General features: G+C 49.7%; 1 protein-coding gene across 2 annotated transcripts in view; it reads right to left on the reverse strand.

The window, feature by feature from the left end:
- The window catches only part of TMEM178B (transmembrane protein 178B), a 412,460-nt gene that overhangs the window by 30,819 nt on the left and 366,281 nt on the right, over positions 1-15,360 (reverse strand). For both annotated transcript variants that reach the window (XR_003510669.1, XM_027538815.1), the window contains exon 3: positions 7,100-7,237. Coding sequence is in view for 1 of the 2 variants with exons in the window: in XM_027538815.1 (XP_027394616.1) it covers positions 7,100-7,237 (138 nt within the window). In the remaining variant the exon portion in view is untranslated. The remainder of the gene's footprint in view (positions 1-7,099; positions 7,238-15,360) is intronic.

The raw sequence follows: 15,360 nt of genomic DNA on the forward strand, positions 1-15,360 counted from the left end.
TAGCTATTCCACCTAAAGGCAGAGAAACAGCCCCCAACTCCTTAGGTGTGGACTGTGCCTACTGACTTCCTTCCAAAGAGGGCAGCATGGAAACAGAGAAAGCAGAAGAGTAACTTTACAGTGGAGAAGCCTGACACATACTCCTTACTCCAGGGGATGAAGGGCAATCTCAACCGTCATAAATCATGGGGATAGCAGTACCCTTGAAATGACGTGATGAAAATGGCACCTTACCTGTGTGATCTTCTTCCTCAAACCCATAACCCAGTCTAATCACCAGAAGAAAACCAGACAGGGTCCAACAGAGGAGCATCCCACACTACGCATGACCAGTATTCCTCAAGTACTCAACTGGCAAGGTCGTTAGAAACAAGGGAAGTCTAAGAAACGGTCACAGTCAAGAGGAGCCCAATGAGACATGACAACATAATGGGAATTTCTGGAAGGGACTCAGAAACAGAAAAAGGGCATCTGGTAACAACAGAAAAAGGAATAAAAACAACTAACTATGGACATTAATGAATAACAACATACCAACATTTGTTAACTGTAATGAATGTATTGTACTAAAATGTTAATAACAGGGAAAACTGTGTTCAAGGGCAAAGGGGAATACGTGAGTTCTCTGTACTATTTCCTCAATTTTTTCTATAAACCTAATCTGTTCTAAAAAAGAAAATCTATTTTAAAAAAAGAATCTGAAGGTCAGAGATAGAAGGAGTCACAGACTCTTTCTTCTCCTGGCTTTGCACAAGCAAGCTTCCATGAGTCCTACAACTGCAGGAACTGAATTTTGCCAACAATATTATGATCTTGGAAGAGGACCCTGGTCTCAGATGAGACTCTGGCTTGGGTGGATACCTGGACTGTAGACTGGAGAGACCCCGAGCAGAGAATCCAGGCAGTTAAGCCTACCTGGAATTCTGATTCAGGGAAACTGTGCAGGATAACACGGATTGCTGCTTAAAAAAAAAAAAAAAAGCAACCCAAACCAAAATGCAGTGATGATAAACATGTCATAGAGTAGTGGGCGTGCTGTAGAAAATTAAGTAAAATGTAGAGAGTGACGGGGCAGCTGTGTAAACTGGATGGCTGAGGCAGCCCTCTCTGAGGGGGTGGCTCTTCATTTGGGATCTCAATCCTAAGAGGAGCCGGTCACGAGGCACTGGTGGGGAAAGCACTGTGGGCAGAGATCGGGCAGCTCCAGGACCTTGTGGTGAAACTGTGAGATCCAGGAGAGAGGTGGGTGGTGTGGCCAGAGCAATGTGAGCTTGAGGGAAGGGACAGGACAGGAGTGAATAGAGGGAGAAAGAGCCAGATTAAATGGGGTCTCCACCATGGGCTGAATGCTGTGTGCTCCCAGTTCACATGGTGAAACACTAACCCCTAAGATGATGGTACTAAATGGAGGACGGGACCCTCATGAATGGCATTAGTGACCTTTCAAAAGAGGCCCCAGAGAGCTCTCTTGACCCCGCCATCATATAAGAACACACAAGAAGGGACCATCTACGACGTGAATGAATCAGAAAGCAGGTTTTCCCCCAGAAACTGCATCTGCCAGAGCTCCCTGCCATCATACGAGAACACACAAGGAGGTGCCATCTATGACGTCTATAAACCAGAAAGAAGGTTCTTCCCAGACGCTGGACCTACCAGTGCCTTGATCTTGGACTTCCTGGCCTCCAGAAGAGCGAGAAACAAATTTCTACTCTTTATAAGTCACCCAGTCTCTGGTATTTTTGTAATATGACCCCAAGCTAACTGAGATAGCCTCGGAAGAAGGGTAAGGAATTTGGATTTTAAGTTCAAGAGTAAGTTTTTGGCACACTGGTAGTAGATGAGTGAACATCTGATTTATAGTTTCAAAAATATGATGCCAACTGCCCTGTGAAGAACTGATTGCCGGGTGCCAGTCTACACAGGAGGGTCCAGCGTCAACCTTGATGAAAGCTCATGGCAAAGGACGGATGTCTTCCAGGAGTGTGGGAGGATGTGGGTGAGGGGTGCTGAGGGGGTGGGCATGGGCTTAGGGCGTCCCCACCCATTTGTAGACCTGTGTCCATGGGGCGGCTCTAGATACACCGGGTGAGTCAGTTACAAGTGCTCCTAGTAGTCATCTGCCCCCTCACCACGCTGTCCTTCCCCCGTGCCATCCTGTCCCTGCACATCTGAATCCCACTGGTGATTCAACCAGGCACTCATTTCTGGCAGTCGCACCCAGATGCTGCTGTGCCAGTCTGAGCTAGATTCTCCCCAGAAGCCTTGCCAAAGGGGAAACTGGATCCCACCCACCACCCCCAGCTTCCTGGCCCGACAGAGCTGCCGTACTTAACTAATTGCCTCCTCTGGGTTGAGTGTTAATCAAACAATTTGCTGCTAGTCATCTCCTGAGGTGTGGGGCGCCCTCTCTTTAAGCCAGGAAATAGTTAAATCCTGGAAAAGAGAAGCACCCAGGGTGGGCTACCCCTATTCATGTGGGAATAGATAAGAGACTGTGGATAGAACCTCTTATTTTGGCCCCGGCTGGGTCATCTAAACTCAACTGCAATTCCATCTTTGGACTCTTCCCTTTCAATTTACCTTTTTTGCTCTTACTGACCCCTTCTTTCCTCTGCTCACCACACCACCCCCACACCCACACCCGGCCAGCTTGGGAGCCCTTTGGTGGTTGGTCGGGTCCCCAGTAGCTGTTCTCACTGGCCGTCCAATCAAACCCCTTGGGCACTAGTCTGTGCTCAGCTATAGACTGAGCCAATCTGGGTGGTCTGTCTAGTCTAGTCAAAGCTATGGTTTTTCCAGTAGTCATGTATGGATGTGAGAGCTGGACTATAAAGAAAGCTGAGCACCAAAGAACTGATGCTTTTGAACTGTGGTATCGGAGAAGACTCTTGAGAGTCCCTTGGACTGCAAGGAGATCCAACCAGTCCATTCTAAAGGAGATCAGTCCTGGGTGTTCTTTGGAAGGCCTGATGCTGAAGCTGAAACTCCAATACGTTGGCCACCTTATGCGAAGAGCTGACTCATTTGAAAAGACCCTGATGCTGGGAGAGATTGAAGGCAGGAGGAGAAGGGGATGACAGAGGATGAGATGGTTGGATGGCATCACTAACTCAACAGACATGAGTCTGAGTAAACTCCGAGAGTTGGTGATGGACAGGGAGGCCTGGCGTGCTGCTGTCCATGGGGTCACAGAGTTGGACACGACTGAGCGACTGAACTGAACTGAATCTGGGTGAGAGCTAAAGCCATGGGACATTTTGATCACAAATACCTACAGTCTGAGGGACAGCTGTGCCATGTTCGTAAGGTGGCTGTCAGAGGGAGCTGACTCTCCAAGCCTTTCCATGGGTCACCCCTAGAAGAGGAACTCCTGGAGGACAGGCACCAGTCCAGTTCTGGTTCCGGGAGTAGTTGGTGCTGAGACGTCTCTTCATGACATACAGGGTCTTCACAACAAGGCTTTGTCTCTGGGCAGACACTTCACCTCTCAGCAACTCTGTGCTGAGCAGGGACAGGGAAGCACAGCTTCTGCTCTGAGTCTGCTCCCTGCCAGGCTCTGAACTAAACCAGACTCCTGGGGTCAGCAGGCAGCAGCTGCTCTGGCCATCAGGACCACCACCCACCTCCCACTCCCCTCACCGTGACTGTGTCTGGCTTCCTCGGCATGTATGCCTACTAAGTCTCTCAGTCGTGTCCGACTCTTTTCAACCCTATGAACTGTAGCCCGCCAGGCTCCTCTGTCCATGGGGATTCACCAGACAAGAATACTGGAGTGGGTTGCCGTGCCCTCCTCTAGGGGATCATTCCAACCCAGGGATCGAACTCATGTCTCTTACGTCTCCTGCGTTGGCAGGCGGGTTCTTTACCACCAGTGCCACCTGGGAAGGCCTCCTTGGACAGAGCACTTATTTGGGAGAGGGTACTCTCCCCCACCTAGAGCTTCAATTTCCCCCAAAGACCAGGGATCAGGGATCAGCTCTTAGTGGCTTTGTCCTTCTTTCTCACCTCTTGGGGCCAGTCTGCAGGTCACCATGAGATGTGTGGACACCCCTCCCCTCCCCAGCGTCTTGTTACCTGCGGACACAGGTAACAAAGCTCCAGGGTGGACACAACGGCTCTGCTCCTATAATAGGACAATGCTCCCGTCAGCACTAAGCAGCTCTTGGGACAGCAGCTTCTGGATGTTGCCCTTTTATCATGAACTGTGGTTTTTCCATTGAAAAGACCATTGGGGAGTCCATGTGCGGGGAAAGCCAGTTTAGCTGGAACCCTTGGTGATCAGGGCTCAGATGGGCCTCCAGGATAATAACCCATGCCCTGTGATAGCACTACCTGTCTATGCGGCGTAAGAGCCGAAGAAGCAGTCATAAGATAGGGCGGGGGAGCTGGGAAGGAAGATAAATTCTGAGAGGCCTTCCCGACTGGTTCATCCCCAGAACCGTGACAGTTCAGAGCTGGAGGACTCTTAAAGGTCACCGGTTCCCCCAGCTCTCCCCCCTACCCCCCCAGTTACCACACATTAGGGTCACCTCAAGTGTTCGGCTTGGATGAGTCTGGGCGAGGCCGCAGCATCAGTACTTTAAAAGCCCTGCAGGCGATTTGACTGTGCAGTGATTACAAACCGCTAACCAGGGCTTCCCTGGTGGCACGGTGGTAAAGAATCTGCCTGCCAATGCAGGGGACACAGGTTGGATCCCTGATCTGGGAACATGCCACATGTCTCGGAACAACTGAGCCCCGGCACCACAACTAATGAGCCTGTGCTCTTAGGGCCTGGGAGCCACAGCTACTGAGCCCGAGGGCCCTAGAGCCTGAGCTCCACCACAAGAGAAGCCAACGCAACGAGAAGCCGGAGCACTGCAACTAGAGAGTAGCCCCTGCTCTCCGCAACTAGAGAAAAGCCCAAGCAGCGATAAAGACCCAGCACAGCTGAAAGTAAAAAAAAAAAAAAAAAAAAAATAGAACCCCTAGCCAGGAGGAAGGGGATCAACACCATCACTCACTCCCCTGTGGGGAGGGGTCTCGGGTCCCCAGTCCAGCCTGAGGTCTTTCACCTGGCATCCCAGAGCCCTAGGCTTCTGGTGGTGCTCCAGCAAATGGGGGGTGGGAGGGGCAGGGCCCCAGGCACCCTCCTGTCCCCCACCCTCTTCTGGGAGAGAGTTCCCACCCAGGTCTCAGGTGAGTGGGGAGTGTCCTGGGGTATGGTGTGCGGCCCACACTGTCTCTGTCTAGAAACTGTCAGAGCTGGAAGGTTCAGCGCTCTGTGGGATGTGAGGAGGGCTGGTCTGGAGGGATGGGGGAGGGAGCAGCGTGAGGGAGGTGGGAGCACCTGAGAAGAGCGGAGATGAAAGAGCATCAGCTCCCCGGGCTCCGGATTCCTGCTCTGCCCGAGGCCTGTTTGCTCAGCTTTTCTCGGATTCCTGGGAGGCCTCTCTAGAGCCTTCGAAAAGCCCCGTTTTACTGGAGTCTGTCTTTGTACAACCACAAGAGCCTTAGAGAGAACACGCGCTACAAACTGAGCCACTCCGCTTTGATCTTTTCACATTTCGGGGTCCACGGAAGATTTTTGACTGGAAGGTGGAAACGAAAAAGATTCCGCGCTGCTAAAACCAAGCACAGACATCCAAGACCATGTGTGACCCTTGCTTCAGTGAGGAGGACTCCTCGGCGCAGGAAAGCTGGTAGGGCTGGGTTTTTTTTGTTTGTTTTTTTTTTTTTTTGAGGGGGGGTGGGTCCTGTCTCAGTGGGGGATGGAAGGAAGGAGGAGGGAGCTGCCCATGCCTCTCCCTCCCCTGGCCTCTGCCTCAGTCCGGTTGGGACTCAAAGGGGAGGTGGTGCAGGGCGGGGATGGCTGACTCTGGTGACAGAGAATTTGAGATTTGGGACATCTGTTCTTCAGGGGGATAAGAATAAACAGTCCAGTGCCACGTTGAACCCAACAATTCTCCTTCTCTACCAACCCACAGCTCACTAGCCCCCAGATCTCTCTGTCCCTGCAGGACAGCCAACTCCAATCTCCAGCAGGACACCACGCCCCTTCCCACCTCTGGGACCTGATCAGAGATCCCAAGTCAGGCGGTTCATGTGGTGTCTGCCATCTAACTAACGCTGGCTTCAGTGCACGGGACTCATTATTGCTGTTGTTCAGTTGCTCAGTCGTGTCCGACTCTCTGAGACCCCATGGACTGCAGCACGCCCAGTTTCCCTGTCCTTCGCCATCTCCTGGAGCTTGCTCAAACTCACGTCCATTGAGTTGGCGATGCCATCCAACCATCTCATCCTCTGTCGTCCCTTTCTCCTCCTGCCCTTACACATTTCCCTGTATACATTTTCAATTCCTTCTGCACAGGCCCAATTCCCCTTCTTCCTAACTCCATGCAATTTGCCCATCCACCTCTCTCCAAGGAATGCCCTGTGAAGGGCACACTCATGATTAGCTTTCGCTTTGGATTGAGGCTCAAACCAGGAGACCAAAAAGCACACTTGAACTCTTCAAGGAGAAAAGAGGCTGTGCAGACTGTGAATGAGCTTTTACTTTCCACGGATAAGAACCTGTTCCCTCACAGCTACACAGCTCTGCTTATGGATCACCCATCAAAGGGCTGGACTGGTCCTATGGCCACACCAGTGACAGAGGGTGAAAGAGACATGTGACAGAAGGTTTAGCCTTGTCCCACCAGCTTTAGAGCCTCGTTGGAAATGGGAGCAGCAGCCGTAGGACCCAGGAATCAAGGGTGGAGGTAGGCTTCTGAAGAGGAAACCGTCCAGACAGCAGTTGCCTCCCGCCCCACGGTATATACCGTGTACACACTACATGCTCAAAACATCCAAGTACCTCCTGGGTTCACACTCGCTCCATATCCAGCACCTGTTTCAATGCTATCACCACCGTCTCTCGCACACCAGGTGGGAGACCCCAAAGGGCAAGGACCAGCAGTGGTGAGTGGCTGAGAGGAACTCAAAACACACTGCTGGAATGAGTGAAGGACAGGGGAGTCTTCCCAACGGAGTCCGGGTCTCCATCCGCACGTCCACCAGCTGTTCTTTCAGAATGCCAGTAACGGGGACCTCCCAGCCCGCCGCCCCCGAGCCTTACCTCCCATGAGGAAGAGCAGCCCGGCCACATACTGCATAAGGCCTCGGTCCCAGCAGCAGCCCAGCACGCCGATGATCCAGCCGAAGAGGATGATGGCCACCGCCATGCCCATGAAGCCTGCTGTCATCCTGCGCAGGTCTGTGGGGAAACAGGTGAGTACCAGTTAGCATCAGAGCCTGGAACTCATGGTCTGGTGCACCCCAACCCTGGGCGGGGGGGGGTGCAAGGCACCACAGGGGCCCTTTGCAGACAGGTTGGCACAACCGAGCTTCCTTTGCAGAGGACAGAGCCCCTGATGGCAACCGTATGTGTTGTTTAGTTGCTCAGTCATGTCCAACTCTGTGTGACCCCATGGACTGTATAGCCCACCAGGCTCTTCTGTCCAGGGATTCTCCAGGCAAGAATACTGGAGTGGGTAGCCGTTCCCTTCTCCAGGGGATCATCTGGATGATCCTGGGATTGAACCTGAGTCTCCTGCATTGCAGGCAGATTCTTTACCCCTGAGCCAGCTGGGAAACCCCAGTAACCATATCCTCAAGTACAAACACAGCTAGGACAGCCAGTCCACACGCGGAAGGAGGGATCACCACCATAATAGCTGCCACTTCCTCTGCATTCCCTCCTTTGTGCTGGGTGCAGCACTGATCTTCCCAAGCATCTCTCCCAACCTTCTAAGACAGCTATTCTCTTTATCCCTATCTGGAAAATGGAGCAACCCACGGAAAGCCTACAGAGAGTGGAGGACACGGCATCAAACCCAGATCTTTGCAGCTCCCAGGTCCTAACCCAGCATCACTCACCCTTCAGGGAAGTGAGAACCAGACAAATGGGCCCTTAGAGCTGGGCTGGGTCTTGGCATTTGTCAAGGACTCTATCCCTCCCATGCAGGGTTTGCTGGTCTCTCAGGAGGTCAGGGGTGAAGAGGAAGCTGTATGACGTTCCTCATCCTCCAGCCTGACTCCGGGGGGCTCAGCTTCCCCCGCATGTGTGGTTGCAGGGTGGGAACCATGCTTCCTGCTCTCAGGTTGAACCCTGAAGAGGCCCCCTCAGCTTTCCTGATCAGGCCCTTCTCTGTCCATGCTCTGCCAACCCATCAGACAAAGCCCGGCATGCAGGGGGAGGAGGGCTGTCTGGAAAGGTGATTTTTTTAAATTAGTTTTTATTGGGGTATTACTGCTTTACAGGGCTTCCCTGATGGCTCAGTGGTAAAGAACCCATCTGCCAAGGTAGGAGACATGAGCCATGGGTTTGATCCCTGGCTTGGGAAGATCCCCTGAGGAGGGCATGGAAACCCACTCCAGTATTCTTGCCTGGAGAATCCTATGGAAAGAGGAGCCTGGAAGGCTATAGTCCACAGGGTCGAAAAGAGTTTGACCTGAGTGAAGAGACTTAGCACGTGAATGCTGTGTTAGTTTCTGCTGTAGGCAAAGTGAATCAGCTATGTGTTTACATGTATCCACTCTTTTTTTTTTTTTTTTTTTTGTATTTCCTTCTATTTAGGTCTGGGAAGGTGGAATTTTTAGCAGAAGGGAGACGGCAGAGCTGCTGATATGTCTCTGTCAGCCTCACTCAGCATCTTGCTAAGCTTCCTCCCAGCTCCAGCCCTCTGGTGTATCCGCCCCCCCACCCCACCCGCTGCACACTCCTTCTCTGGAATCATCTGGCTTTCTTCCTTCTGAGTAACACCCCCAATCAGGCTCCACACAGGAGCCGTTTATCTGGCCTCTACCCTGGGAATAGGGACTGCAGAGTAGCTGGAGACCCCATGGGCATTCCCTTCTCTTGAAGGAAGGGAAGGAGAATGAGGAGGTGGGGAAGGGGGGACTGGACACCACACTACATGAGTTCCCCCCATCCAAGCAAGCACTGATGGTCTCTTCTCATCCCCGGGGAAACAGACACCCAGGTTTCTGTGGGGAGCACCCCTGTGCCTCTCTCGCACTCCAGTCTCCGGCAGAGTAAACAGAGGATTCCGGGCACAGTCGGGCTTGAGACCTCCTGCCCCTCCCCCACCTCCAGAGCTGGCTGGGGTCCATGCCCCTGGTCCTGATACTGAAGATCAGACCCTGGCAACCCCCTCCTCAACCCCCGGGGAGGAAGTTGGCTGGGGGGTGGGGAGGAGAACAGCAGGTGAGCCTCCCCGTGATGAAGGGGGCCTGACAGGGCCCTGCCACAGAGGCGGACGTTCACAGAGAGCCACGAGCAGGTTCCTGCTCTACTGAGTTCTCCTGGGTCCTTCCTACCCCTGCTGACCCCGGAGTGCCAGCCCAGCCAGAGAGCAGTCACACCTGTTACAGTCACTGCCGTGCACTGCCAAGGAGGCCTAATTATCAGGCTGCACTGATGCTCAGATCACTAAACACACCAGAAGGAACTTTGTTGAGGACGCGTTAGATCCCGCGCTCAAATGTGTGCCAGGCTTCCTGCCGTGCTCAGGCACCCACGGCTGGCTGGAAAGAAGGGAGGACCTTCCTGCCAGCTGGGCCGCATCCCTTTCTCTTTCAACTGCCTGTGGTCACCCAGGCTCCTCCATCTCCCCATGGCCACGACCCTTAGTCCTTTCGCCCCTTCTTCCTTTGTCACTACAACAGACTCCAGGCAGCCAGCTCTGGGCTGCTTCCTTGGTAGAAAAAGGTCCGCTCTCGACTCCACTGGGACTGATTCCTGGCCATGGGATACTCTCTGCCACGGGGGGGCTCATCCACTCTCCACTGCAGTCAAGGGCAAGGAGGTGATGGGAATGGGAGATGAGAGGCCAGGGTATTTTTAGTCTTAAGGAGATTTATTTATATCCCCTTAAACAGCTCAAGAAATTTCCCTTCTATGCCCCTGTGAAACCACTGGCTTCCTTTTCAGTAACAGGGCGGTTTCTAGGAAGACTCTCCTAGAATTTCTAGGAAGACTCTCTAGTGGCACTAGAAGGGACAGAGCCCCTTCCTGCCGCACTTGGTGGGTACTGGCCCCTGGGCTACGAAGACCCAAGGGAGCAAAGGTACCACCTGGGGGACTGAATGGATAACGGGTCCCTGTGAGCTATGTGTACTTGGGATGGGGATGGGGAAGAGGGGTGGGCAGGAAAATGGAAATGCAAATCATGACAAGATGGAAAGGAGGAGGAAAGCCAAGTGCTTCACTTAGGAGAAAACAGAGCAAAAGGCAGAAACAGCAATGGAGAGAATAATTCCTCTTCCAAAAGCCCTGAGACAGACAATAGTGTCTGTGTTCCCAGGTCAGGGAGGGCTGTGCCTCCAACACAGACTATGTGCGCTCCGCTGTCTCCCAAAGGCTTTGTCAACAACAAAAACTGAGGGTCAGGCTAAGTTGTTGTTCTAGAAAGAAGGATGAGAACCAGAGGTCAGGCCTGAGCATTTTCACTGAGCCGAAAGGATATTCACCATCAGCCGGTGAGCCTGATTTTGCTGGAGCCACGTACGTACAGCTGTTTATTCTGCCCTCAGACCCACATGGTAACTCAGGGCAGCTGCAGCAACAACTTAAAGGTAGGCTGGACAAGAAATATTCCTATTTTACAGGATTTAGAGAAGTTAAATAATTTATTGATCAACAGTCTCAAACCAGTGAACTAAAAAGGAATGAGTTGGGTTACTGAGTTGTGTGGGAAAATAAAATTAATAATCTAATTAAAGACCTACAGGATCATCATCACAGATGGAAAAAGTGTAACTAGCATTTTTCCTCCCAAATAAAGCCAGGATTAGAGTTACAAGATTTTTTTTAAAAGACAGAAATTCACATGGAAGGGGAAACCAGAAAAGAAGATGGCAACAACAGAAGACTGGAAGCTGCAAAACTGAGGGGCAGTATAACTTCTCAACAGACCTAAGAAGCCAAGACCAGAGCCAGCAGAGGGTGGGGGGGAGCCGAAAGGCATCCTGCCAACCCCTCCAAAGGCTCAGGAGTTGGCATTCATCACTATGCATCAGGAAGTCAAGCAGAGGGGAGGGAGATTAAAACAAGGATTTCGAACAAGTTGTTTGGGATGGAATGAGAACCCTAGCTCCCCTTGGCCACTCCACACCTCTGAGGAATAACCCCTTTCCCCCACCCCCAGGGTGGAGAGGGAGTACTTAGGACTGGGAGTCGATAAGCTCAGGTGACAGCTGGTCAGCACAACTGAGGGTCGTTGCGCACAGGGCAAGTGTCTGTGCACCTACAGAATGTTGAATGCTCACCCTTGAGACCCCAGGCCTCTTCTGCCTGGTTCCCAGAAGCAGACTGCTGCGCCTTTGCCCTGTAGCCTGGAAGCTGGGAGAGACCCTTCTGGTGATGACCAGCACATGAGAAAATATCAAGACACATTACTATCTGTGTGTGTGGCGGGAGGCAGGGAGGCATAAGCAGTCCCTCCGACTATCTACAGTGAAGCTTCCCATTGACAAGCCCACTGCCTACTCAGGGCTTTCAGGCAGCCCCAAATATGAAGAAAATCTATAAGCTGGAAGAAAAAGAACTTGAAGAAGCAAACTGGCAGGGAGGAGAAATTAAAGATTATTATTGGAAATATAAATCAAAATCACAAGGAGATATCATATCACACCTGTCAGAATGGCCATCATCAAAAGACCACAAATAACAAATGTTGGTGAGGATGTACAGAAAAGTGAGTCCTTGTACACTGTTGGTGGGAATGAATGTAAATTGGTGTAGCCACTGTACAAAACAGCATGGAGTTTTCTAAAAAAAAAAAAAAAAAACGAAAAATAGAATTATCCTATGACCCAGCAATTCCACTCCTGGGTATATATCCGAAAAAACAAAAACACTAAATTTGAAAAGATACATGCACAAGGCTCATAGCAGCATTGTTTACAATTGCCAAGATATGGACGCAACCTAAGTGTCCATCAACAGATGAACGAATAAAGAAAATGTGATATACATATGCGTGTGTGTGTATATACATATATACACACACACACACAAGGAAATACTATTCAGTATTCCATAAAAAATAACACAAGTTTGCCATTTGCAGCAGCACGAATGGACCTGGAGGGCATTATGGTCCAAGTGAAACAAGCCAGAAAGAGAACAACAAATACTGTATATCACTTATAAGTGGAATCTGAAAAATACAACAAACTAGTGAATATAACAAAAAGAAACAGACTCAGATATATGGAATTAACTAGCGCCTAGCAGTGGGGGGATAGGAGCGGGAATGCAGGGCTGAGGGTGGGGAAACAAACTACGGGGTGTAGAGAAGCTCAAGGATACGCTGTATTTACAACAAGAAGAATACAGTCAATATTTCATAATAACTGTAAATGGAAAATAACCTTTAAAAATTCTATTAAATTTTTAAAATAAAATTTTAAATCAATATAAATATCCCCAAGAGACAAGAGAAGAAACATAGCTTGCTTCCATGACATAAGAACAAGAGACTATGGAAAAGGATTCTCTGAAACAAAAATAACACCTTATAATAAAGGAATCAAAATCATTGAAATTTATAGTATAAAATCAATTCTAACTTACGGAGTAAGAGTCCGATCTTGTTCCAAAATATTTAGGAGTCTTACAAATGCACACAGCACAAGGAAATGAAGGAAAGAGAAAATAAATAAAAGAAGATGGAGCCAGATATCACATTCTCACACAAAATTTGGATCCTAATTAGAAAGGTTATTATAGCCACCATATTTGTATTTAAGGCATTCGATATTATTTTCATTATCTTGAAATCTCTGTTGCTTTTTATTTGTATTTGAGAAAATCCCAAAGGCCACTCTGCCTATAGAATGACTCACATATAGATGGCCCCATTCCATCCCATCTGTGTTATCCTATGTGTTAATTTTATTTCTTTAGGAGTGAGAAATTGCCTTTTTTAATTCTTTGTGATTGTTCACTGTGCCCACAGCAGTACTTTGCACCTGGGAATTTACACAGCTTGCACAGTTAACCATTGAATGATGAGGGGGTTAAGAGGTGCCAGCCCTCCACACAGTGGAAAATCCACTTACAACTTGTAGTCAGCTGTCTGTACACTTACAGAAGATAGTCGGTTCTACATCCAGGGATTCAGTCAACCACTCATCTTGTACTATGTTGCATGTACTCTTGAAAGCAAAAGTGAAGTGAAAGTCGCTCAGTCGTGTCTGACTCTTTGCAATCCCATGGACTATACAGTCCATGGACTTCTCCAGGCCAGAATACTGGAGTGGGTAGCCTTTCAAAATACCTGCAAATAAGCAGATCCACAGAGTTCAAACCTGTGTTGTTCAAGGGCCAACTGTTATTTCTTTCCCCATCTCTTCCTGCTTTTTTGTAGAAAGAGGAGGAGAGGGAAGGGGAAGCAGAAAACCAAACTCATCCATCTGAAGCCTTGGAAAAATGCTATGCAGTGTCGGACAAAGAATAATCCCCTTAGAAAGAATTTGGAACGTTGAGCGGGACTCTGTAGGGAAAGGCTGAGATAAAGAAAAATCTTCCCATGAGACCTGTTGGGTTTGAGTCTAATATCTGTCTTCCACGATCCTAATGTTTGAGAGTCTAGTGTTCAAAATGACAAAGGTGAGTTCTAATCTTTTTAGAAAAAGAACGCTGATGGCACAGTGAAAAAGAGTGGGCCAAGGTGCGGGGAGGAGGGGTGGATGATGAGGGTGGTGGAGGAAGAATGGCCAGGAGAACCATCAAACACAACCAGAAGACACAGTTCTCCCTTGTGGAAAACTTCTGATTTTGAAGTTTACACTCCTATTAACATTTAAATTGAAAGGTATTGCTTGCAACTCTACATGGGAAACCAGGATATCTGCATTTAAATAAACACTACTCAGAGAAGGAAAATATATGTGGGCTATGAATCTCTTTCTATTTGCTCTTTAAAGACCTTGTACAAAAAAACTGATGAGGATTGGAATTTTTTTTTCTCATTCAAAAAACAGAAATGGTGAGGGTAGGTCTGAGTTAGAACTTGCTCTGTGAAGTGAAGACAGGAGATGGGAAGGCGGACACTGTGTTAATAGTCCAGGGTCAAGAGCCTGCGAAACCAAGGTCATGGTCCTCCTCTGCTGGCCACAAGGGGCACCTCTGGGCGACAGGGGTGCTGCCTTGGCTACAAAGGCGGAAGAGCATCAGCTGCTCTGGGAGCTAGACATGCATTTACAAATTAATCAGTCCCTTTGGGGTGCAAGGCGACAGCTGAAGGGCAGAGGATGGTGGTGAAGACAGAACTTGGTGTTCTTGCCCCAGGGGGTCAATCTAGAAAGTAAGAAGTGGAGAGAAAGGGTGGGCAATGAGCATGTTAGCTGTGGCATCAACTCAGGACAAGCTGATTCACAGGGGAAGGAATATTCCAAGAACCAATCACTGCATAGCCTCCATCTCTAAAGGAAGAGGGAGTTTTGGTGCTGGAAGAAAAGTTATGACCAACTTAGATAACATATTGAAAAGCAGAGACATTACTTTGCCAACAAAGGTCTGTCTAGTAAAGGCTATGGTTTTTCCAGTGGTCATGTATGGATGTTAGAGTTGGACTATGAAGAAAGCTGAGTGCTGAAGAATTGATGCTTTTGAACTGTGGTGTTGGGGAAGACTCTTGAGAGTCCCTTGGACTGCAAGGAGATCCAACCAGTCCATTCTGAAGGAGATCAGCCCTGGGATTTCTTTGGAAGGAATGATACTAAAGCTGAAACTCCAGTACTTTGGCTACCTCGTGCGAAGAGTTGACTTATTGGAAAAGACTCTGATGCTGGGAGGAATTGGGGGCAGGAGGAGAAGGGGACAACAGAGGATGAGATGGCTGGATGGCATCACTGACTGGATGGACGTGAGTCTGAGTGAACTCCGGGAGTTGGTGATGGACAGGGAGGCCTGGTGTGCTGCGATTCATGGGGTCGCAAAGAGTCGGACACGACTGAGCGATTGAACTAACTAACTAATCACACAGAGGGCTTCCCTGGTGGCTCAGTGGTGAAGCATCCACCTGCCAATGCAGGAGATATGGGTTCGATCCCTGGGTCAGGAAGATCCCCTGGAGGAGGAAATGGCAATCCACTCCAGTATTCTTGCCTGGGCAGAGGAGCCTGGCAGGGCTACATTCCATGGGGCCAAAAAAAAAAAAAATCAGATACGACTTAGCGACTAAACAACAACAACAAACCACACAAAGATTCAAAAGATGGGGACGGAAGCAAGGATTCTTGGAACTGGGCTGCCCCGGTTCAAATCCGGCTCTGTCACCTACTGGCTGTGCAAACGTGAGCAAGTTGGTCCCTCTCTCTAGATCTCAA

Source organism: Bos indicus x Bos taurus, chromosome 4, assembly GCF_003369695.1.
Source record: "Bos indicus x Bos taurus breed Angus x Brahman F1 hybrid chromosome 4, Bos_hybrid_MaternalHap_v2.0, whole genome shotgun sequence".
Taxonomy (NCBI): domain Eukaryota; kingdom Metazoa; phylum Chordata; class Mammalia; order Artiodactyla; family Bovidae; genus Bos; species Bos indicus x Bos taurus.